At 39.2% G+C, this 23,837-nt stretch overlaps 1 protein-coding gene across 11 annotated transcripts in view; it reads left to right on the top strand.

The window, feature by feature from the left end:
• LOC105468732 (C2 domain containing 3 centriole elongation regulator) overlaps nt 1–23,837 on the top strand; it is a 155,797-nt gene that overhangs the window by 66,849 nt on the left and 65,111 nt on the right. For 10 of the 11 annotated variants that reach the window (XR_011610922.1, XM_071075276.1, XM_071075282.1 and 7 more), the window contains 9 exons: nt 1,901–2,019; nt 4,588–4,710; nt 7,733–8,227; nt 11,093–11,244; nt 13,514–13,760; nt 16,343–16,523; nt 17,753–17,936; nt 19,166–19,338; nt 20,845–20,968. Coding sequence is in view for 10 of the 11 variants with exons in the window: in XM_071075276.1 (XP_070931377.1) it covers nt 1,901–2,019; nt 4,588–4,710; nt 7,733–8,227; nt 11,093–11,244; nt 13,514–13,760; nt 16,343–16,523; nt 17,753–17,936; nt 19,166–19,338; nt 20,845–20,968 (1,798 nt within the window). In the remaining variant the exon portion in view is untranslated. The remainder of the gene's footprint in view (nt 1–1,900; nt 2,020–4,587; nt 4,711–7,732; nt 8,228–11,092; nt 11,245–13,513; nt 13,761–16,342; nt 16,524–17,752; nt 17,937–19,165; nt 19,339–20,844; nt 20,969–23,837) is intronic. The other variant, XM_071075279.1, reaches the window with a different exon arrangement.

Here is a 23,837-nt window from a genome sequence, read left to right as displayed (position 1 = left end):
GTTCTGATTATACCACACACTAATCATGCACCTTAGGCAAAATCACTGTCTTACCTGTGGGCCTCTCTTAATAATAATATGGATTAGACTAGGCATTAATCTGGATCCCTTTCAACTCTTGAAAAAAATCTTCTCTGGGACAGTGTTAGCAAGTTATTTACCTGAATTTTTTCTTCACTTACTGCCTTAACTCACAGACAGAATACATCAGTTATCCAAGCCCAAAATAATACAGTTGTGAGTAGCAGTTTTGATCAACTAATTCCAAGTTTGTAAAATTGCTTGCAGCTGGCATAATGTAAATTAACTTTACTCAGTGGTGAAAAATAATGAGCTTAAGAAACAGAGAATTATATGAGAAATATAGTAACAGTGCAAGAACGTACCTAAGTAGTAAGGAGAAATTGAAATAGGATTCTGTTTGTACATAAAGAATTTTACAGTGTCTAAAGTGCTTTTTCCTTTATTACCTCAGTTGATCCTCCCAGCACACCAATGAGGTGCAAGTGTTATCTTACTTCCCTTTCCCAGGTAGGGCAACCAAATAAACTGATCTAGTGGATGTGGGCTTCCTGGGCCCAGACCTTTTGTTCGTAGTTCCTGTGCATTGATCCACACAGCAAGGTCCAGATCCTGTCCAACAGTGCCAAGAAAAGTATAGAGTCACCAATTAATATGGCCAGAGATGAATAGAGAGATCGGTAGGTTAAAATGGGTCATTTGAATGAATGCTAGAAATAGCAGATTCTCTTCATAACTGGGCCTCTTGTGAGGATTCTTCAGATTCATGATCCATTTTAAGGGCCTTAGCAGTGAATGGACAGGAAGATCATTTTATAGGTGATAAAGTGTTTCTGAGGTGGTAATAATAAACAATAGAACTGGAGCTTAAACTTACATCCTTTGACTCTGGTGTCAAATTCTTTATTTTATTTTATTTTATTGATTTATTTATTTTATTTATTTATTTTTGAGACAGAGTCTCGCTCTGTTGCCCAGGCTGGAGTGCAATGGCGTGATCTAGGCTCACTGTAAGCTCTGCCTCCAAGGTTCATGCCATTCTTCTGCCTCAGCCTCCTGAGTAGCTGGGACTTCAGGCGCCCACCACCTCGCCCGGCTAATTTTTTTGTTGTTGTTGTATTTTTAGTAGAGACAGGGTTTCACCGTGTTAGCCAGGATGGTCTCAATCTCCTAACCTCGTGATCCGCCCGTCTCGGCCCCCCAAAGTGCTGGGATTACAGGCATGAGCCACCGCACCCGGCCTCAAATTCTTTTTATTTACTAGTTAAAACTCTATAGCCATGAGCACAAACTCAAATACCACCATCACTTCTTCCACTTACACTTATAGCAGACACCCCTTCCTTTCCACCCAAGAGACAGACTGTGCTTTGCCTGACACTGCTAACATCAGTACCTGATACCTTGTTTGTGACAATAGGAGTGTCCAGAAGATAAGTTTATTTTTGTTGTTATAGTTTTTTATTCCATTCTTCTATTTATCTGTTTATCCCTCATTGTTCCACCTCCAGGCAGCCCCCTTCTTTTAGTATACTACCTACCAACTTGTCTTTTAAAAACAGTCCTATTACCTAAAACAAAGTGAAGTGTATAGGTATGTCTCCTTACACATCCAGTACTCATGATCGGCATTCATTTCTCATAGCAAAGCAGAGCAACATAGCACTGCCTGTCTTCTGTGTACTATCTTCAGGGTTTTCTCTTTGTCCCTGCTCATTCAGTCCTACAGCCCTAGCACTTTCTGTGAAATTACACTGACAAGATTTCTGCAGGAGATTTTAATTAAATTTGAAAGGGAAGCAGGTGGTATCAAGGCATGGATTGATGATGACTTCAGTTGGGTGGTGTGACATGTCTGTGTGTCTGGTTCTCCTTACAGAGGTGAAGTTCCAGCAGCGATTTGTGTTTCCAGTACAGTTTGGTGGCCCAATGATAGAGCACTGGTGGAATTCCAACCTCACTTTCCAAATTTATGCAAAGAAAACTCCACAGAAAAAGGTACTTTGAATGATTTTGGCCTTTGCCTTACCTTCACCCCAGGGATTTGGAGCATACCTAAAACTATATTCTTGCCTAAACTAGGAATCTTCAGGTGCAGGCAGTACTAATAATCCATTGTTATTATTATTATTACTACTACAAATCTCTGCTGTTTGTCATGGGCCAGATGTAATACTAAAGACTACCCAAGCACACTATCAATTTTAATCACCACAACTCTGTGAATTAGGTACATTATTATCTTCATTCTACAGATGAAGAAACTGAGATTTGGTGAAATAACATGTCCAAGATCACTCAATCTAATAAAAGAACCAAGACACCATCCCAAATCTGCTGTCTTTAGATCCCAAGTTCTTAACCTCATTATTGTGCTGTTCCCTTCTAGAGAAAGGTAGCTATATTGATACAGGCTATCAGCCTTAATTTGAGATTTTACTTCCTGTTTGCAGGCAGAATACACAAGTTATCCAAGCCCAAAATAATACAGTTGTGAGTAGCAGTTTTGATCAACTAATTCCAAGTTTATAAAATTACTTTCAGCTGGCATAAAGTAAATCAATAAACTATAACAAGCAGTTTTTACTTCCTTCAATAAAAGAATAGTCTTTATAATCTTTTGACCTCTTATTTGGTATGGATAGCATGAAGAACATCTTGTTTTCTTTTGCTTTTTTCAGAAGACATATACAATACAGGTCCTTTTTGGAAAATTATAGCAAAATAGAAAGGGCGGGAAAGGCATCATTTCATAACTCAAAATAAACTCTATTAACATTTCGATGTATTTACATTGAATCATTTTCCTATACCTAGTTAATGGCTTTTTTTTTTTCTTTTCTTTTTTTCTTTTTTTCTTTTTTTTTTTTTTTTTTTTTTTGAGACAAAGTCTCTCTTTGTCACCCAGGCTGGAGTGCAGTGGCGCAATCTCAGCTCACTGCAAGCTCCGCCTCACGGGTTCAGACCATTCTCCTGCCTCAGCCTCCAGAGTAGCTGGGACTACAGGCGCCTGCCACCAAGCCCGGCTAATTTTTTTGTATTTTTAGTAGAGACGGGGTTTCATTATGTTAGCCAGGATGGTCTCGATCTCCTGACCTCGTGATCCACCCACCTTGGCCTCCCAAAGTGCTGGAATTACAGGCGTGAAGCACTGCGCCTGGCCAGCATTTTTTTTCTAATTATAAAAGAGTTTTACATATTTTTGTAGAAAACTTGGAAAATAATTTTTAAAAGGCAAAAATTGCCTGTAATTCTGTCACCAAGAAGTAACTATTGTTAGCGTTTATGCCTATCTGCATTGTCTTTTTCCAATTAACAAAATATGTTATATAATTTTGTATGTAGGTTTTATTCTTTCTTTTTATCATTTAGCATTTTGAGGGTTTTTATTCATTTTCTTCAAAAATATCTATTTAGTGTTTTCCACATAATTTTGTAAGTATTTGAAGGTTTATGATATACATGAATTAATACCCTTTTATCAACCATTATAACAAATACAATTAATATTATTAGAAACTTTTAATAAGTGTCATTTTAATGGCTGCATGTTATGCCATCATGTGGATGTGCTATATAATTAGCTTAATTCCTGATTATTGGACAACTAGGTGTATCTCATTGTTAACTACTTTTAACATATACGTATTTGTGTATAAGCTTTTTATGCATTGTTTCTTATTTCTTTGTGTGTATGTGTATGTGTGTGTGTGTGTGTTTGTGTGTGTGTGTGTGACAGAGTTTTGTTCTTGCTGCCCAGGCTGGAGTGCAATGGCGCAGTCTCGGCTCACTGCAACCTCAGCCTCCTGGGTTCAAGCGATTCTCCTGCCTCAGCCTCCTGAGTAGCTGGGATTACAGGCACCTGCCAACATGCCCAACTAATTTTTTTATATTTTTAGTAGAGACAGGGGTTTCACCATGTTGACCAGGCTGGTCTCGAACTCCTGACCTGAGGTGATCTGCCTGCCTTGACCTCCGAAAGTGCTGGGATTACAGGCATGAGCCACCGCGCCTGGCCTGTTTATTATTTCTTTAGTATAAATTCCCAGAAATGAAATTAGTGGGCCAAAGAGCATAAATATTTAAAGCTTTTAATATTTGTTACCAAATTTGCCATCTAAAAGCATATTCCCAGTTTATATTTCCAGCTTTACTCAAATGACAGCCTCTTGTTTCTCCGTAGCCTTGATAGCATTAGATATATTAAACTTTACAATTTCCCTAGTTTTAATAGCAAAAATTTGTGACATCTAAATTTTATTTGTTATTTTTAATAATGAAGTTGAACATTTTGAGTAAGAATTAACTCTTAGTGATAGAAAAAGATAATCTTCCAACCACTTTGTGGCTTATAAAACCCTCTGTATTCTTATAGACAGAAGTAACAAAAACCAGAAGAGAGACCAAAATATGACAGAAAGTGGGATCTCAGAGTTGTCTTAGATAATTAAGCTTTTTTCTTCCTGCATGGTTTCCTTTATAAGCCATCATATGTTGTCACTTTAATTAAGATCTCCTGTGGCTTCTCTTTAACTAACCAAAATGTTCTCTCTCCTTCTTCCTCAGCCAGAAGTCATTGGATCTGCGTCACTTTCTTTGCGAGCTGTCATTCAATCAGAGCTGCTTTCTTTCAGTGATCAACTTCCAGTGCAACAGGAAAATGATCAGACTGTATTTGGCCCCCTCAAGGTATGTAGATACACATTCAGGAAGTCAGAAGTATTTGCTGAGTATGCATTATTGGCTGGTACTGATGATGTAGCAGTGAACAAGAAAAGCAAGGTCTTTGATCTTATGTAGCATCTCTTGAAATAGAGCAGTGGAAGTGCTATGAAGGAAATAAATGGTATGATGGGAGAAAGTAGGAGATGGTGATCACGGAACATCTTTCTATGGAGGTGACATAGAAGGTGAGATCTGAAGAATAAGAGGAGAAAGTAAAAAACACAGAGACCATTCCAGAGAGAATAACAGATGCAACAGCCCTAAAGCAGGACTGGACTTGGAGTCATCAAGGGATAGAATGTTGCCAGAGGATAGTGAGCAGGAGAGAGATTGGTAGAAAGTAGAGTTGAACGGTCAGGTAGAAGCCGTATCATCAGAGCTTTGTAGGTAAGGTAAAGAGTTTCGATTTTAGCCTAAGATCCAAGGAAAGGATGTTGAAGCGTGGGAGTGACATCATCTGATTTCCATTTTACAAGAGAATAGACTGCAAGAGGAAAGAGGGAGGTGGTCTGTGGCATTAGTCCAGAAAAGAGATGATTGATGGTGGCTTAGACTAGAGTAATTGGAATAAAGAAGGAGAAAAGTAACTAAGTGTGCCTGATAGAATGAATTCTGGTATATAATTCATTGGAGAGAGGGTTATTTCCTTGTATTCAGGTGAGTTAGGATTTCTTAGATGGCAGAATCAGGGTGTGTGGCTTCAGTATAGCTTTGTCCTGGTGAGTTTTAAAAATCAGCCGGATGCAATGGCTTAAGCCTGTAATCCCAGCACTTTGGGAGGCCAAGGTGGGCAGATTGCCGGAGCTCAGGAGTTCGAGACCAGCCTGGGCAACATGGCTAAACCCCATCTCTACTAAAAATACAAAAATTAGCCGGGAGTGGTGACATGCGCCTGTAATCCCAGCTACTTGGGAGGCTGAGGCACAAAAATCGCTTGAACCCAGTAGGCAGAGGTTGCAGTGAGCCGAGATTGTACCATTGCACTCTAGCCTGGGCTGCAAAGCAAGACTCTGTCTCAAAAGAAAAAAAAAAAATCATCACAGCCATGCCTAAAACATCCTGATGACTCCCAATCACCCAAAGGATAAAGTACAAGACTTACTATATGACCCTGGCCTACCGTTCAGCCTTCTCTCCTACAGCTTCTCTACCAATAACTATGTCACACTATATAAAGAATCAGTAAGGTATCATACTGGTTCATGCCTCTGTGTTTTGTCATACTGCCTTTTCTTCTTGAAAGCCTTCTCTCTCTTCTTGGTCTTAGTAAATACCACTTTGCTTTAAAGACTTACATGATTATTATTGCAAAAAATTAACATCACCTTACTCTTGTGCTATCCAAGTTATAGTTGTTGCCTGCCTGGTTCATTCTGGACTACAAAGTTTAAAATCAGAAAGGGGTTATAAATAGGATTGATCAACTAGAAATTTTTTCTATTCTGGCTCTTTTGAGAGAAATACTATTCTGGATAGATTGCTGTCTATATTCAATAGAGTAAAAGAACCTTGGCCAGGCATGGTGGCTCACGCCTGTAATCCCAGCACTTTGGGAGGCCGAGGCAGGCAGATCACGAGGTCAGGAGATCGAAACCATCCTGGCTAACACGGTGAAACCCCGTCTCTACTAAAAAATACAAAAAATTAGCTGGGTGTGGTGGCGGGTACCTGTAGTCCCAGCTACTCGGGAGGCTGAGGCAGGAGAATGACATGAACCCGGGAGGCAGAGCTTGCAGTGAACCAAGATCGCACCACTGCACTCCAGCCCGGGCAACAGAGAAACTCCGTCTCCAAAAAAAAAAAAAGAACCTTGCTGTGTAACACTTACGAACACTTACGGATTTCAGATCAAAGAAACAGCAAGAACCTTTTACCCTTAGTAATTGAGTCTCCTGACAGTTAGTGACCACTTCTGTTCTTCAAATTCATCATTTATCCTGCATCCCTTTTCTTTTTTACTTTTTAACATTTAGACTTTTTTTATACTCTTTACTCAGACTCCCCAATTCTTACTATTTGTCACATTTTCTTTATAATTGTCTGTCTGTCTCTTCACTGTCTCTCTTTCTGTCCCTTTATCTCCTTCCCCCATACATATACATGCACATTTTTTTCTGAACTATTTGAGAGTAAGTTGTACATCATGCCTCTCCCCCTAAATTCTTTAGTTTATATTTTGTGTATTTCCTTAGAACAAGGACATCATCATGCATAATACTCTAGAGTTTTAAAAGTCAGCATAGCATTGATGCTATATCTACAGGCTGTACTAAGATTTCACCAATTATACCAGCGCCTTTATAGCAAATTTTTTTTCTAGTCAAGGATTATCTATTGCATTTTGTCAGATCTTTCTAATCTCTCCTTTAGTCAGAAACAGTTCTGCAGCCTTTCTTTATTTTTCAGTACGTTGATTTTTTTTTTAAAGTAATGCCGGTTATTTTAAAGAATGTTCCTCCACTGGGATTAACCTGAATCACTTATTACTGTGATGATTGTCAAATGGTGATTTCTAACTCTACCGTCTCTTGTGCGTTTATTAATTGGCATTCTATACGGAGGAGCTGTTTCTTCTCTCATATTTATTTTATATCAGGATGGATTCATGGATTATTATTCAATAGGTTATAATCCATTACTGTTACTCATTCTGATGCTGAAATTGTCCTAGATTTAGCCAGTGGGAGCCTCTTCAACTGGATTTCTGGGTCCTTTAAACATGTCTCCATTCTTTTCTGGGAACTTTCTTCTATTCTGGCTTAACTTGATCTTCCAGGTTCATCTTCTGTTATTGATAAATCATCTGTCTAGTTTTTCTTAGTCTAGCAAGTTAATGTATATGCATTCTGTTAATATTCTTACTATTAGAGTGTTTGAGGATGAGTTAATTCATTTCCTAATAATCTGATGTTGTTTCCAACCTCAAAATTCTAATTCCAATTCTAAAGGACATTCTTACTGACTCTTCTCTTTTTGTGTTTTATAGGTAACCATGGAGCTTGTTACAGATAACAAAGATATCACTGGTGTCAATACTAAGTTAAGTGGCAATACCCATTATACCCCACTTTGTGCTCCTACAAGTCCAAATAAGGCACTACCAGAACTTAACCAAGATATGACCTATACCAAAAATCCACAAAACTTAAATCAAATTCATGAGGAAACTGCAAAGAAAGCACAGAACTTGGTGCTCCCCACCCGAAAGTCACCAAGCCCTCTAGCACCACATCCTTCAACCTTCATGGCTATGCCAGCCTCCCATAATTTAGTTATTCAGACGAATGGGTCAACAAAAGAGAGTGCTTTGCTGTTGCATGTGCTGTTGATGGTGCCAGATGGGAAAGATTTTATTAGTGGAGAATCTGAGAAACAATCACCATGCAATGTTTATTTAAATTGTAAACTCTTCAGCACAGAGGAAGTCACCAGATCTGTCATCGCATGGGGCACAACACAACCGGTCTTTAACTTTTCTCAGGTAACTTTGTACATTCCATATCCATTAGAGGAATATAGGGGTGGGAGACAAATGCTTCCCAAATTATAATTTCATCTTAAATCTAGAATGTTCAGACTAGCAGGAACCTTTGTAATCATTTGGTGTACAGATTCAGTCCCACTATTGGATGGAAGAGGGAAAGGCATTGTCAACATTTTAAAACTTTTTGTCTTTATTCTGTCTGAGTTCACATGGTTTCTCTCTGTTTCTTTTGCCTGAGTTTTGGGATTCTATTCCTTTCTGCTTCCTCTAAGACTTTGATTAGTTAAACCTCCCCATCTTTCTCCAATCTCTCCTTTATTATTTTATTTTATATATTTATCCTCACATTTATTCTTCTCCCTACTTTAGTATGCATCTTAACTTGATTTTTCTGTATAATGTGGTGCTTAAGTTGTTTTCTTTCTTGGTTTTTATAACTTTACTGTCTTATTTTCTTCCTCACTCGAAGCTGTTCTTTTTCAGTCATTGGGCCAGAAGGAAAACTAGGAAAAGCACTTTGAGAGGCTAAGGCAGGCAGATCACGAGGTCAGGAGATCGAGACCATCCTGGCTAACACGGTGAAACCCCGTCTCTACTAAAAATGCAAAAAATTAGCCGGGCATGGTGGTGGGCAACTGTAGTCCCAGCTACTCAGGAGGCTGAGGCAGGAGGATGGCATGAACCCGGGAGGCAGAGCTTGCAGTGAGCCGAGATCAACACTACACTCCAGCCTGAGCGACAGAGCGAGACTCCGTCTCAAAAAAAAAAAAAAAAACTAGGAAAAGGGTGGTAACCCTAATACTTCTTCCTTTAATTGTTGGTGCTTCCACTCATTACTGTATTGCTGGCACTCTTCCAAATCAATCCACTTTTCCCCATGATCATCACATCTATTCACACAGCTTCAGCAGTCATTTTTATGACGATAACTTCCACATCTACACTTCTATATATGCCAGACATTTCCTTTTAGTTTGAGATTTCTCTATCTAACTGCCTGCTGGTCATTACCACCTGGATATCTCAGTTTACACTTGTCACCTAACACATTGCCTGGCACATACTGGGTATTCAATAAAGATGTGTAAATGAAAGAACGAATTCAAACATGTTCAAATCTGAATTCATCACTTCTTCCAAATCTGTTCTTCCTCTTTTTGTCTGCCCTAATTCAAATTGTAATTTACTCAGGCACCTAAATAGAACCTGTTAGTTTTCCTTGACTCTTTCTTCTTTTTTTTTTTTCGAGACAGAGTCTCACTTTGTCGCCCAGGCTGGAGTACAGTGGCGCGATCTCAGCTCACTGCAAGCTCCGCCTCCCGGGTTCAGGCCATTCACCTGCCTCAACCTCCCGAGTAGCTGGGACTGCAGGTGCCCACCACCACACCCGACTAATTTTTTTTTGTATTTTTAGTAGAGACGGGTTTCACCGTGTTAGCCAGGATGGTCTCGAGCTCCTGACCTCGTGATCCGCCCACCTCGGCCTCCCAAAGTGGTGGGATTACAGGTGTGAGCCACAGCGCCCAGCCCCTTGACTCTTTCTTATGTAATTACTTACCAAGTCTGATAGATACTACAAACTTAATTCTCTGGAACACATCTCTTTACCTTCACTGCACTGCCACTGCTTCTATTTAAACCTTCACCCTCCTTCCAAATAGCCTTCAGACTGGTCTAGCTGTTTCCCAGTTCTCTTTATGTCCTTTGCCTCCTTTATGCACCAATGAGAATGACCTTTCTAAAACACTAACCTGAACATTTTACTTCCCTTCTTAAAGCCTTTCCGTGATTCCCTATATCCTTCAAGATGGAATGTAAATCCAAGACCCTTTGGAAACTGACTGTATGTACTTCTCCAGCCTCAGCTCCTGCCACTCTTCCCTTTATACTAAATAACCCAGCTGTGCTCAACTACTTAGAGTTTCCTGAATATTCTCTTCTCCTACTTCTGTATCTTTGTATGTGCTCATTCTTCTGCCTTAAATTTCCTTTAAGCCTTCATGACACCACTTAAGCAGAGCTTTTTGTATTAGTTAACTCCTGCTCGGCCTTGAGATTTAAGGTTACTTTGTCCCAGAAGTAGTTGCCTGCAACTTCCTTACTTGGAGGTTAGGTTGCTGTTCTAGTTTTACTGTTTTTGGTTTCAAGGAACAGAAATGCGTTGAGGATACAAACACTAGGTTTGTATCCACTTTGTGTTTCTTAGGTGGATACAAAAGTAGCTCTGCTCTGTTCTTCTGGTGTCTTCCTCTCATCATCCCTTTTCTAATTTCATGCTTTTTGCCTCTCATGTTTTCTATTGGAACTACCAACTGGCCAATTCTGGAGTAATTTTATGTTGAAAATCCAGAGGAACAGTTGGCTTTGCTCTTTACTGTGACACCTGTTGGGCAGAGCTTTTGGCACTTGGTCATTTTATTAAATGCTATCCAGTCAGTGGATTGGCTGCCCTTTGATAAAATACTCAACTCTTGTCAAGTCAGTAGCATACTTCTTTCAAAAACATCTTTCTTTCAGGGGGGTTTACTAGTGGATCACTTTGCCTTAGAAAGGATTGGACAAGTTTGGCAGGCACCATGTTTGACATGTTTAACAACCTTCTCTGTGTCCTCAAAGCTCCACCTGTATGAGCTTTGTCATCAGAGAACTCACTGTTTTGTATCTGGCCTTTGTGTGTTAGTCTCTAACAGCAGACTGCTACTTCTCTTGAGGATACAGAGTAAGTTTTATTTGAATGTCTTTAGCTCATAACACTGTGTGTTAACAGTAGGCTTTTTGTAAATGCTTATTGAGTGAAAGTATAAATTAATATTTGTCTTAGGTATGAGTTTTTTGTTTGCTTTGGTTGTTCCTCTCTCTTAGGTGATTCCCGTCTCTCTGTCTTCCAAATACCTGGAAAGGCTTAAGAACAATGTGATGGTAATTGAAACTTGGAATAAGGTGCGGAGCCCAGGACTGGACAAGCTGCTCGGGCTGGTGAAACTTCCCCTCCACCAGTTTTACATGTCATTCAAGTAAATAGGACCTTTTGGAGTATTCTTTATTGTGCGTCTTTAACTTTGTATGGACTGAAAAGGAATTCTTTTGATTTGCAAACATGAATAGCCCAGTAATCCCTTGAAGGACTTTTTTCAGTTTCACCACAGTTGCTGCTCTTTCTCCTATTCTAAAGCAGTATCTTACAGATACTGCTTACCATGTTTCAGGCACTATGCTAAAAACCTTGCATACATCAAGTCATTTAATCTTCTTGACAACCCTCTGAGGCAGGTACTTCTATTTGCTTTTTTGTACAGATGAGTTAACAGAGACTCAGAGAAGTTAAATTACTTGTCACATATATCATAAAGTGGAGGGTTAGGGCCCAACATAGCATGGCAGTGGAGTCCACACTCTTCACCAAAAAGCTCTACTGCCAAAAGTTACCACCTCACAAAAGGTGGTTTACCATTCTATCACAGAACTTCAGTATTGTTCACATCAGCTATTTGCAAGTTTTATATAATGAATATTATCTTTTAGACCTTCAGATTTGATTACTTCACCTCACTTTTAACACATAGGTGGGGTATTGATTAACCTGATGGTTATTTCATTCCTCAATACAAACTGTTCCTTTTTTTTTTTTTTTTTTTTTTTTTTTGAGACAGAGTCTTGCTCTGTCCCCCAGGCTGGAGTATAGTGGCGCAGTCTTGGCCCACTGCAAGCTCCGCCTCCCGGCTTCACGCCATTCTCCTGCCTCAGCCTCTCGAGTAGCTGGGACTACAGGCGCCCGCCACCACGCCCGGCTAATTTTTTGTATTTTTAGTAGAGTCGGGGTTTCACCGTGTTAGCCAGGATGATCTCGATCTCCTGACCTCGCAATCCACCCGCCTCGGCCTCCCAAAGTGCTGGGATTACAGGTGTGAGCTACCGCATCTGGCCCAAAATGTGCCTTTTTTATTTTGACTCAAGTTTCTGATTTTTATTTTAGCATTCACCTCCTTCCTAGCAGCCTTCTCATAGTTCTGTGTTTTAAATGTTGTGTTTTACATTTTACAAAGAGCACCTTTGTGGGCATTAGCTCATTTGAACCTCACTATAACCCTATAAAGTATTATTATTATCCCTATATTACAAATGAAGAAATTTGTCCTTTAACTTGCAGAAGTCACTTAACCTCTCTGACTTTCTTTTCCTTATCTGTAAAATGAGGGTGATAGTAGATTCCCTATCTCTCTTGTGGAACAATCATGAAGATCTAGAGAGAAAATACATGGATATGCCTTCTGTGAACAGCTAAGTATTAATACTTACAACAGTAACATTGGAAATCATAGCCAGGCTGGGGAGTCCTGCTGGAATCGTGGATGCCACTGTCCACTGTAGGCTATTAGTTTTCCTTTTTTTCTTAAATTATGATGTTAGTTTGGTCTGGTGTTACCCTTCTTCCACTTTACTTCTCATTCCATCAGATCTCATTCTTTGCTGAGAGTGTGTAAAATAATAGTAGCTACCAATTACTGGGCATTTTCCATGTACCAAGCATCATAGTTGGTATTTTGTATGTTATCTCAGTTTAGTCCTAACAACCACCCTTTGATGTAAGTTTTTTCATTGTGTACATTTTACAGATGACAAAACAGACTCAAAAATGTTAAATGAATTGCTTGAGTCACACAGCAAGTAAGTGGCAGAGCTAAGATTCAGCATGACATTATAAATCATTTATCAGAGCTTGAATCCCAACTTAACCTCCTACTAGTTGTATATCCTTAGCTAAGTAACTTAACCTCTTTAAATTTGGCTTTCTCATCCATTAATAGTGGATAATACCAACCTTTGCAGTGTTAAAAGGATTAGAAACACTATAAAATGCCTATCACATACTAAGCACTCAGTAGATGGCAGATATTGGCAATATTATCCAAATCTTATCTGTCAGACACCAAAGTCCACATTCTTCCTAGTAGACCACACTTCCTCCCTATAAAATAATGCAGTTTAGCAAAGCTCCATGAGATACTACTCAAATCACAGACACTGGACTTGGGGCCATAATGCTACAGAGACATATCAGACACATTCCCTGCCTTTAAATTGCTACATTTTGAACTTCTCTGCCTGGTAATTTTTATTTGGTGGGTTACTGACAGATGCACACATTTTTTAAAACCACTATTACTTTTCCAGTTGCAGATCTATTTTTAACAAACTGAAAAAATGAGTCAAGAAAGAAATAAAACTGCTCTATGACATGATTGATGCTTGTTATTTGCTTATTCACAATTTCTCCCCCTCTAGAGATCCTAAAATTTCTCGCCTGCTGCTGGATGCCCAGTACCCAGTTGTTGCTGTCGACCGCTACATGCCTGTGATTGATGTGTTTTCAGGCCACCAAAATGGGAGTCTTCGAGTCTTTTTAGCTATGGGTTCCTCAGATCAAATAATGGCACTACAAAGATTAAAGCATGAAGAAGGAACACTCCCTCCCTTCAGCCCTAGGCCAGCCCATTTCCTGGACCAGCCAACTGTAGCATCTGTTGCTATGGTAGTAAATGCTATGGTTTACAAAAAGTCATTATTTCATTTTCTCTTGCATATTTTAGTGAATTTATTGCCCAAATCCTTTATTTCTATAATGAAAGGCTCAACAAAAGAACGTAACATGCACTCCAGTGCTTCCTATAAATCAAAGGAATCATTGGTAGTTTTCTGTTATGGTTTAAATGGATCTCTATGTCCCTCTTAGCTCCCTGAATTTATAAAGAAAATCCAATCGAACAACCAGATCTTAATTATCTAATTTACTAGCTTTGTTGCCTTTAAAAAAAAATGGGAGTGGAGAGTGATCCCAAATGTAAGCCAGCAAAATCTTACCCTGCTTATTGGCTGAGCCCATGCTGGAAAGCCATTGTGAAGTGGTTGCTTATCTACTAGTAATTTAAAAGTAATTTGTTTTTGTTTGGTGCTGTCCAGTTGAGAAAGCACATTGACATACATTCTTATGTTTATTTCCCTAACAACTACATGAGGTGGGTCATTGTTATTCTGTTTTATAGATGATGAGACAGAATCCAAGAGAGTAAGTTACTTGTCCGGGGTCACATAACTAAGAATGAGAGAACCGGGATTCAGACACAGGTCTTCTAACTTCAAGTTCAGTCTTTATTCCACTGTATCATGTACTACTGTATCTTATATTTGTTGTTTTTACTAGTACAGCCAAATCTCAGTATCCATACCATTTAAGTATGTTATATTCTTAAGTCTGAACCCAAATGACAAATTTAAATGTCTCTAGCAGGGAAAGAACTATTAGGAAAATAACTTTTAGCAAGTTATGGTTTATTTGTATATTATGAACTCCAAATTTTTCTTAGTTATTTGTTAGTTTTGTTTTGTTTTGTTTTGAAGTGAGATCTCGCTCTGTTGCCCAGGCTGGAGTGCAATGGCGCCATCTCAGCTCACTACTACCTCCACCAACTGGGTTCAAGGGATTCTCCCACCTTGGCCTCCCGGTAGCTGGGATTACAGGCACCCACCACTGTGCCTGGTAACTTACGTATTTTTAGTAGAGATGGGATTTCACCATATTGCCAGTCCAGGCTGGTCTTAACCTCAAGTAATCCACCCATCTCGACCTCCCACAGTGCTGGGATTACAGGCATGAACCACCACACCTAGCCAATTATTTGTTAGATATTATTGTTTGTCAATAGATAATCGTATTTTTCAAGTTGAAAATTATATAAAAGCACAAATAAAGAAAAACCACATTAATATCCCCAAGTCTGTTTAGGCATTATATGGCTGTCACCTTGCAGTGTAGACTCAGATTTTGTTAAATTCCATACTAAAGGTTAGAAAATGTTTCTCACTATGTGCACAGAGGAAATCCTTGAAAGATTTACCTGTGGGATTAGATATCTATAAAAACAGTTGTTTTTCCTCCTACACTCATGCCTCTCATCCAATTCACCATTTGCAGAAGGGAGTTATCAAATTGCTGTAACACTATAAGGCCAAATTAAATAGCTGTTGTGACTCTTGATTTTTTTTTCCCCAATTTTTGCCCCAGGGAATCAAATTGCAAGTTTTGTGTTTTTCTAAGGAAAATTTTTGAGCAGGTATTGCTAACATATGCTTTCAGATTTCAAAGCAGAGACTTAATACAGTCTCTGTTCTAGATTTTTTGGATTAGTAGTTAAAATGTTAAACACATATATATATATAATCTCAACTCTTATGTGAATCCTGAATTCCCCCCTTTGAATTTTCCTGAATGATTTGTTGTCTAAGATCTGCTGTATAGAATAGGGATAAAGATCACTGGCTCTGGAGTCAGACTACATTAAGTCTAAACCTGGTTCCACTGTTAATAGCTCTGCATGTTCAATCACCTAATAAAGGTGAGCTGTTTGGTGTAGTGCCTGGTTCATAGTAAATCCTCAATAAATACATGATTATTTGTTGTTATTCCCTGTAGTAACAGTGTCTTCACTACCTCCCCAAGTAGTCCTTACCATTATTGGACAGTCCTGACGTTATCCCCAACTAATTTGGAAATAGTAGTTAGTACCTGTTTGCTATTCTAAGTGGCCCAGGCTAAGGAGTCCTGCTGGAATCGTGGATGCCACTGTCTGCTGTAGGCTATTAGTTTTCCTTTTTTTCTTAAATTATGATATTAGTTTGGTCTGGTGTTACCCTTCTTCCACTTCACTTCTCATTCCATTGCTATTCTAAATGTAGAATTTATTCTAAATTTACTATTTATTCTTTTTCCTGTGAAGGGAATAGCCTTCTATTCTTAGTATATTAAGAGCTTTTATCAGGAACAAATATTGAATTTTATCAAATGCATTTGTGTTAATCATTTTTGTTGTTCCATTAATGCACTGAATTACATTTATGGATTTCCTAATATTAACCCAGTCTCATAGTCAGGAGTACATCCTATTTAGCCTACTTACAGTGAGCAGTTGTGAGAGTTACAGTGAAAATTAAGTATCTATTTTAATATCAACTAATTATACTTATCTCTTTATCTATACTCAGACTTCATAGAGAAGCAGGAATATTCTAAGCAAGTTACTCTTTAAAGCTCACCGGTGTTTCTGTTTCATTTAATAGGCAGAGGACCGAGGAAATGCACTGATGGAGCACTGCTTTGAGATCCATGTAGAGATGGTTAAAGGGCTAGCCCCTCTTCAAGCAACAGTCTGGGGAGAAGCAGATTGTTATGTCCAGTACTACTTTCCAGTTCAACACTCGCAATCCAGTGTGCTGAAAGGACCGGAGTTCCTTGAAAATGGTAGGTTTAGGATATTAGGCTTTCTTATTCTTATATGGTTCTTTTATTACATTATATTTAAGAATTCTTTTTTTTTCTGAGTGAATTTTGTGTTGTTGAGTATTTCTAGTCTTACCTGGGCAGTAAAACAGGAGATAGGCCAAGTTTTTTTATTTTTTAACTATTTTTGTAGCTTTTTATTTTGATATAACTTCAAATTTACAAAAACCTATAAAAATAGTACAAAGAACTTTTGTATACTCTTTACCTAGATCTACCAATTATTTGCATTTTGCCCCATCTTATATCCTTTACGTGCCCACTCACTCTTATCTATATACGTAGTGTTGATTCTCAGTCCTCACAGTAGTTGTGTTCTGTAAAGCACCATGAACGCTGAATTAGGGAATACTGAACCATTGCTCCTAAAGGAAATATGTACATATACATATCTCACATAGATCATTATTTTAACTCGTAAAACAACTTACCCTGGTAGACTCTGTTTGCTTTATTTTATGAAAGAAAAAATGAGATTCACAAGCGTTAAGTGACTTGCTTGGGGCTGCCCCACTAACAAGGGCCGAGGTTGGGATTCAAACCCCATCCTACTGTCCCCAGAGTGGAAGCTTCTGCACTGCCTCTACTGTCCCCACCTTCTGGTCATCTCCGAGAAACAAGAAGTCGGACTGTCTCACATTGTTCTCACCTGGGAACAAACAGACTGGGTGACTCGAATTTTTCGCCATTCAGTGTATGTTCCAGAATGATTGCCAGAGTGCTGCCAGTGTTGATTTTGAGGTTCAAATAAAAGATTTGTATATACAGAACATATAAAGAACTCTTACAAATCAATCATTTCTTAAAAACCAATTAAAAAGTGGGCAAAGGATCTGAATAGACATTTCTCCAAAGATATACAAATGGCTAATAAGCACATGGAAGAATACTGAGCATCATTACTTATTTGGGAAATGCAAATCGATACTACTGAGATACCATTTCATACTCGCTAAGGTAGCTATAATTTAAAAAAAAAAAAAAAAAAAACTTAACAAGTGTCAGCACTTGAATGGCAATATATGAATTGTCCACTAGCAAGGGATCTTTTTCTTCTATATTATCATGGGATCATAGGGAACCATAGCTACTAGGGAATTACTGAGTAATATTCACTGGAAGAACATGAAAGAAGAAAAAAGCACTAAGTCATATGTTGGATTATTTTGAAATGCTTTTCTTTTCTAAAGGAATTACTCTGAAGCCCTTCCGAACTGCAACCACACTCTGTGTTCCGGATCCCATCTTTAATAGTGAACACCATCACTCTCTCCTGTTGCCAGCTGAAGTTCCAGTGCAAAGGCTCCTACTAAGTGCCTTCTCTGCACAGGGCCTTGTACCTGGAGGTGGAGTCCAGTTTGAAATCTGGTGCAGGTACAGTGTGGAGACCCCAGTCCTATGCCTAGGAAGGAAGTGCACAATCATAAAGCATCCTATTCCTAACCAGCCTAGGTTGAATTATTGTAAGAAAGCTAAGCAGCCCCTTCTGCCCTGTTTTATATTATTTGGATTTGACAGTGACTCTTGTCCAGTTTTTACTGAAATCTGTTATTAGGATCTTGTGAGCCATTGTATCTCGTATTTCTAATCACTACTTACATTCGAAGTGAAAGTCTTGTTCATTTTACCTCCTATTATGTATTAAACATATCAATCACCTTTTTTGTGCTTCTGTTATTGCCTTGTTTAGTTCAGGCCCTTTTTGTATCTTGCCTAAATGACTGTGATAGCCTCCTAACTGGTCTCCCATTTATAAACTCATTTCTTGTAACCTGTTCTTCCCGACACCAGAAGAACGTTTATATTTATTTTATAAATAAAATTTAATAATATAATTTTTATATAATAAATATATAAATTATTATATTTGATTTATACTATAGAATATAAATCCACTCAATGTTACCAATATTGGTAGATTTCCAGGAAATTGCTGGCATAAATACAGATGTTCAACCCACCCCTTTATATCTGCACCACGAACAAACCAGCTAAAGTGCTTAAGAGAGTATAAATACAAGAGGAAAGGAAACAGCATCAGGAACAGAGCTAGGGATGAGTACCATCCAAATGTGAGAACATTTTCCTAAATACGATTAATTGTAAGTCAAGTACAAAAAAGATTTTTAAAACCACCTAGGTTTGAGTTACAACTTTGCAATCTAAGAATGGATTGTTTTGACATGAGAAAGAAATAGAGTAGGTACTGACAGATCCTCATTACCCTGCTAAATTAGAGGGTCCTCAGCATGAAGATGAGAGTACGCCATGAAAGACATTGGGCTTACTCCACTTTGAACCACTTTTGCTGCTGCAAGATGGAAACTTTCAGGACTGGCCACCTCCGACAGGTTCAAGGCATGTACAGTTACCTCACAGAAAGCTTGTGGGAAGCTGGGGTTTGTCCTGAACTCAGGGTATAATTTATGGAGTTCCTCCTCCACATAATGAGTGGTAAATTTAGCCAGACACCATAACTGCGTACTACCAACACAGAACAAGTAGGCACCAAAGATAACCAGGTAGTGAAGGCTGATCTCTGGGGCAGACTGAATAATTTATCACCTAATTCTTCTGACAACTTGTGTTTTTGTGGTTTACAGATACTATTATCCTAATGTGAGAGACCAGATGGTCGCCAAAGGAACCTTGCCATTATCAAGGATCTGTGCTATGGTAACCACCCAGCATCGTGAGGATGTGGGAATACAGACCTTTAATCTCCCTTTAACCCCCAGGATTGAGAACAGGAAACAATTGAGGAACCAGTCATCAGGTAATTGAAAACAAGTTTGTCTTTTTCTTTCAAAATCAGTATACATAAAAATATATAAAATAGCCAGGCGTGGTGGCTCACACCTGTAATCCCAGCACTTTGGGAGGCCAAGGTGGGCAGATCACCTGAGGTCTAGAGTTCGAGACCAGCCTGACCAACATGGAGAAACCCCGTCTCTACTAAAAATACAAAAAAATTAGCCAGGCATGGTTGCCCATACTTGTAATCCCAACTACTCAGGAGGCTGAGGCAGGAGAATCGCTTGAACCTAGGAGGCGGAGGTTGCGGTGAGCCAAGATCAAGCCATTACACTGCAGCCTGGGCAACAAAAGCGAAACTCTGTCTCAAAAAAAAAAAAAAAAAAATATATATATATATATATATATATACACACACACACACACACATACACACACACAAAATATACAGTATACATAAAAATCCCTTTTCTCTCTAAATTAGTGATTCTTCACATTTTGAGGTATTTGCCCTTTTGAGGATCTGATGAAAACTGTAAGACACCTTCTTTTGGAAAAAATGAGTACAGAATATACACTGCCAATTTTGTATATAATTCTAGAAAACTTATAGCTCCATGGAGTCTATATAAATGTTGCTTGTCTCATTTCACCTTTAACTTCAGCAAGCATTTTATAAGCCCTCAAGCCATAAATTCTAAGCATTATATGGTACACTCAGAGAATTGTTATTCCAAGCCAACATGAGCAAATGGGGGATTGGTAGAAGATAGTTAACATGAACCAGGAATTCACTGTAAGAGAGGAAAAGGCTAGGGTTTAAAGTTGGGAGGGATTAATTCAAATTTGGAGATTTGAATGATATTACATCCTAATGACTCCAGCAGAATGGTGTGCCCTCCAAATTTATCATCAGATAATGAAATTTAGCCTCCTAAATCAAGTTGCTGTACATGCTTGCTAAAAAGTATCTGCCAAAACAACAAGTTTTATGTCACCATAATTAAGATTGAGTTGTTCCTCCTGATGCTCCCTGATCAGCTTATTCTGTTATTCCATAAAGCTCTCCCTGAAATGTAACAGTAGGATGATAGAGTTTTTATAAAAAGGTAGCACAAGAAGATATTTCAGGTGGTGATGGTAGGAGGGTGATAGAAGTATGTGAGGTGTGGAAACCTTTTGAAAGTTTAAAAAGAAAATGGCTAGAGCCCATCTCAATTCTATAAACATAATTGGGGGTAAAAAAAAATCTGGAGTTAAGTTCTGCCTTCAGTAGTTGTGTAATCTTGGCAAGGAATTAAATCTCTGAACCATAATTTCTTGAATGTAAAGTAAATTAGTAACCTGTTAAGCCTTTATTAACCCTAAAGAATAACAATATGATTATGACAAGGACAGATTCTCTCATTGCGCTTATTGTTCGTTGTAGTGTTTAATCCTCTTCCATCCTTCCTGACCACAACTTTGTGGTTTGGTGGAACAGAGATTCTTCTGACCAGCCTTCTTTCCTTGTGTCCTCATTCTTCAGGTTTACTGGATGTGGGCCTAAGGTACAGGCGTAGTCCAAGAACAGCAGAGGGAGTTCTTGCTGCCCGAACTGTTTCCATCTCAGTCCAGATTATCAGAGCCTGTGGTCTGCAAGCAGCAGCCAAGTAAGTCCACCTGAGACAAGCAATTCTCAAGCCTTTTACACTGCAATCATTGTAAAATAATGCTCAGATATGCAAAACTTTCTTAGGTATAATTTCCAGTTCATTAACCACAACAACTCTTTTTCTGTTAAGAAAGCATTTCAGCATATAAGTGAGTAAATCACTTGCAAACATTGCTATTCTAACTGTTATTAGCAACTTAGTTCCTTGACCTTGCCCAACAGTTTTATCCTGTGCCTTTCTTAACAACTTAGTCTTATGGCCATACCCTACACCATCAAACCATGCCATACCCAATCACTGCAACTCCTGTGTAATCTCACTTCATTCCTTTCAGTTTCTGAGTACTACCTCCTATTTTTCCAGCTTGTACCCCTTTAGTCTGTTCTCAACATAGTAGCCAGTGAACTTATGAACACCTAAGTCTAGCTTTGTCGCCCAGGCTAGAGTGCAGTGGCAGGATCCTCATTACTGTGTTGACCAGGCTGGTCTCGAACTCCTGACCTCAAGTGATCCGCCTGCCTCAGCCTCCCAAAGTGCTGGGATCACAGGCGTGAGCCACTACGCCTGGCCTATGTTTGATCTTATTCATAGTAAAAGCCAGAGCCCTTAAAATGGCTATGAGACCCCATATGATCAAAACCGTGCCCCTAGGCCGGGCGCGGTGGCTCACGCCTATAATCCCAACACTTTGGGAGGCCGAGGCGGGCGGATCACGAGGTCAGGAGGTCGAGACCATCCTGGCTAACACGGTGAAACCCCGTCTCTACTAAAATTACAAAAAATTAGCCGGGCAAGGTGGCGGGCGCCTGTAGTCCCAGCTACTCAGGAGGCTGAGGCAGGAGAATGGCGTGAACCCGGAAGGTGGAGCTTGCAGTGAGCGGAGATCGTGCCACTGCACTCCAGCCTGGGCGACAGAGCAAGGCTCCATTTCAAAAAAAAAAAAACAAAAACCGTGCCCCTGCCCCCAACTATCTTTGTGATCTCATCTCCTGCCTGTCTCCCCTCTGCTTACTCCACTCCAGCCATGACTCCCTTGTTGCTTCTGAATACACCAAGCATATTTTCCCCTCAGGGCCTTTTTCTTGCTGTTTTCTCTGCCTAGAACACTATTTCTGTAGAAAAACAGCACGGCTCTCTCCCTTACCTCCTTCAGGTCTTCACTGATACTTCTCTCTGCCTTGAATATTCTTCCTTTTGTCTACTTAACAAACTCCTATTTTCCTTCAAGACTGTCTTCCTTTATATCTTTGTACGTGTAGGCAGAGTTGGTGGTTTTTGCTTTGTTAACACCTTGGTTGTACCACATATTCTGTTTCAATTATTGGCGTACATGTATTTTTCTCCCACTAGACTGTGAGTTCCTCTAGTCAGAGACACTGCCTGAGCTCCTCTCCGTCCTTCTAACCTCCTATCATAATTCTAGCATATAACAGGCACCCAGTAAGAAAAATAACTAGATCAGGCTCCTGCTTCAGACTGACACCCTTTGAACAAAGAAACAGACAAGTGCTCCCTAACTTTTTCCCTGTTGTAACCAAGGGTCAAACTGTTCACCTGTAACTTTATGGTCTCCAAATAAGAAATTGCATTACTGTGTTAGATCTGATGCTGAAGAGCTAAGATACTCAGTGTAGTTAATACTGTTCCTCACTAAATTCTCCACATAGACTTTTTCAGTTGCTGCCCAAGAACATCTTAGTGTTAGTGAAGGTGATGTAAAGACAGGCTGGTTTTAGGTTTTGTTTTTATGTTTGTTTTGGGTTTTGGTGTGTTTTTTGTTTGTTTGTTTGTTTGTTTAATTTCAGCTTTTTGTTTTAGATACAGGGGTACATGTGCAGGTTTGTTATATGGGTATATTGCATGATGCTAAGGTTTGGGGTACAGATCCCATCACCGAGACAGTAAAGCAGTTTTATAATCATGCCACGTCCTTACATTAAAACTTGATGATTTCCCATTGTTGATAGCAGTGATCTCATATTTTTTTTTTTTTTTTTTTTTTTTGAGGCGGAGTCTCGCTCTGTTGCCCAGGCTGGAGTGCAGTGGCGCGATCTCGGCTCACTGCAAGCTCCGCCTCCCAGGTTCCCGCCATTCTCCTGCCTCAGCCTCCCGAGTAGCTGGGACTACAGGCGCCGCCACCACGCCCGGCTAATTTTTTTGTATTTTTAGTGGAGACGGGGTTTCATTGTGTTAGCCAAGATGGTCTCGATCTCCTGACCTCATGATCCGCCCGTCTCGGCCTCCCAAAGTGCTGGGATTACAGGCTTGAGCCACCGCGCCCGGCCTGATCTCATAATTTTAATTATGCATTCCTATTAATAAAAAAGTAGCATACCCTTTAAATATGTACATATTTATTCATGTATAAATCATCTTCACGTACTGCTATACTCATACACAAAATACCTTCTAAGATATACCATGGAATAGAAAAACTTTAATATATGAGATCACCAATGTAGTTTATCCTATGAACCTCCTAAGTTGTATACAGCCTTCTTTAGGGGTCATTGGTCCATATAATAAGGTCCAACTTCCTTAGCTTGGGATTCAAGCCCCTTCAAAATAAATCTGAGTCTTAAAAGAGGAATAGTAGTTATCAAGATACCCAAAGGGAGTGAAAGTTATTTTGGTGAAAGAGAAGAACATGTGCAAAGGCAGGGAGGCATGAAACTTATGTATTTGGAGTTCCTCCTGAGTCTCAGATCCAGCTAACATCAGAATTCTTCAATATGGCATTAAATTAACTAGTATTTAATTGGCAGAGAAGGACTCAGAATTTAGATACTCAGTAGATCTCAGAGAGGGCAGATAACAGGTCAGAAACTCAGTAGTTGCTCTGTCTGAGGACTCATGAGGAAAGTCA

The sequence above is a fragment of the Macaca nemestrina genome, chromosome 12 (genome assembly GCF_043159975.1).
Source record: "Macaca nemestrina isolate mMacNem1 chromosome 12, mMacNem.hap1, whole genome shotgun sequence".
NCBI lineage: Eukaryota > Metazoa > Chordata > Mammalia > Primates > Cercopithecidae > Macaca > Macaca nemestrina.
Note: the sequence above shows the minus strand (reverse complement) of the source record. Positions and strands in the feature narration are given on the sequence as shown.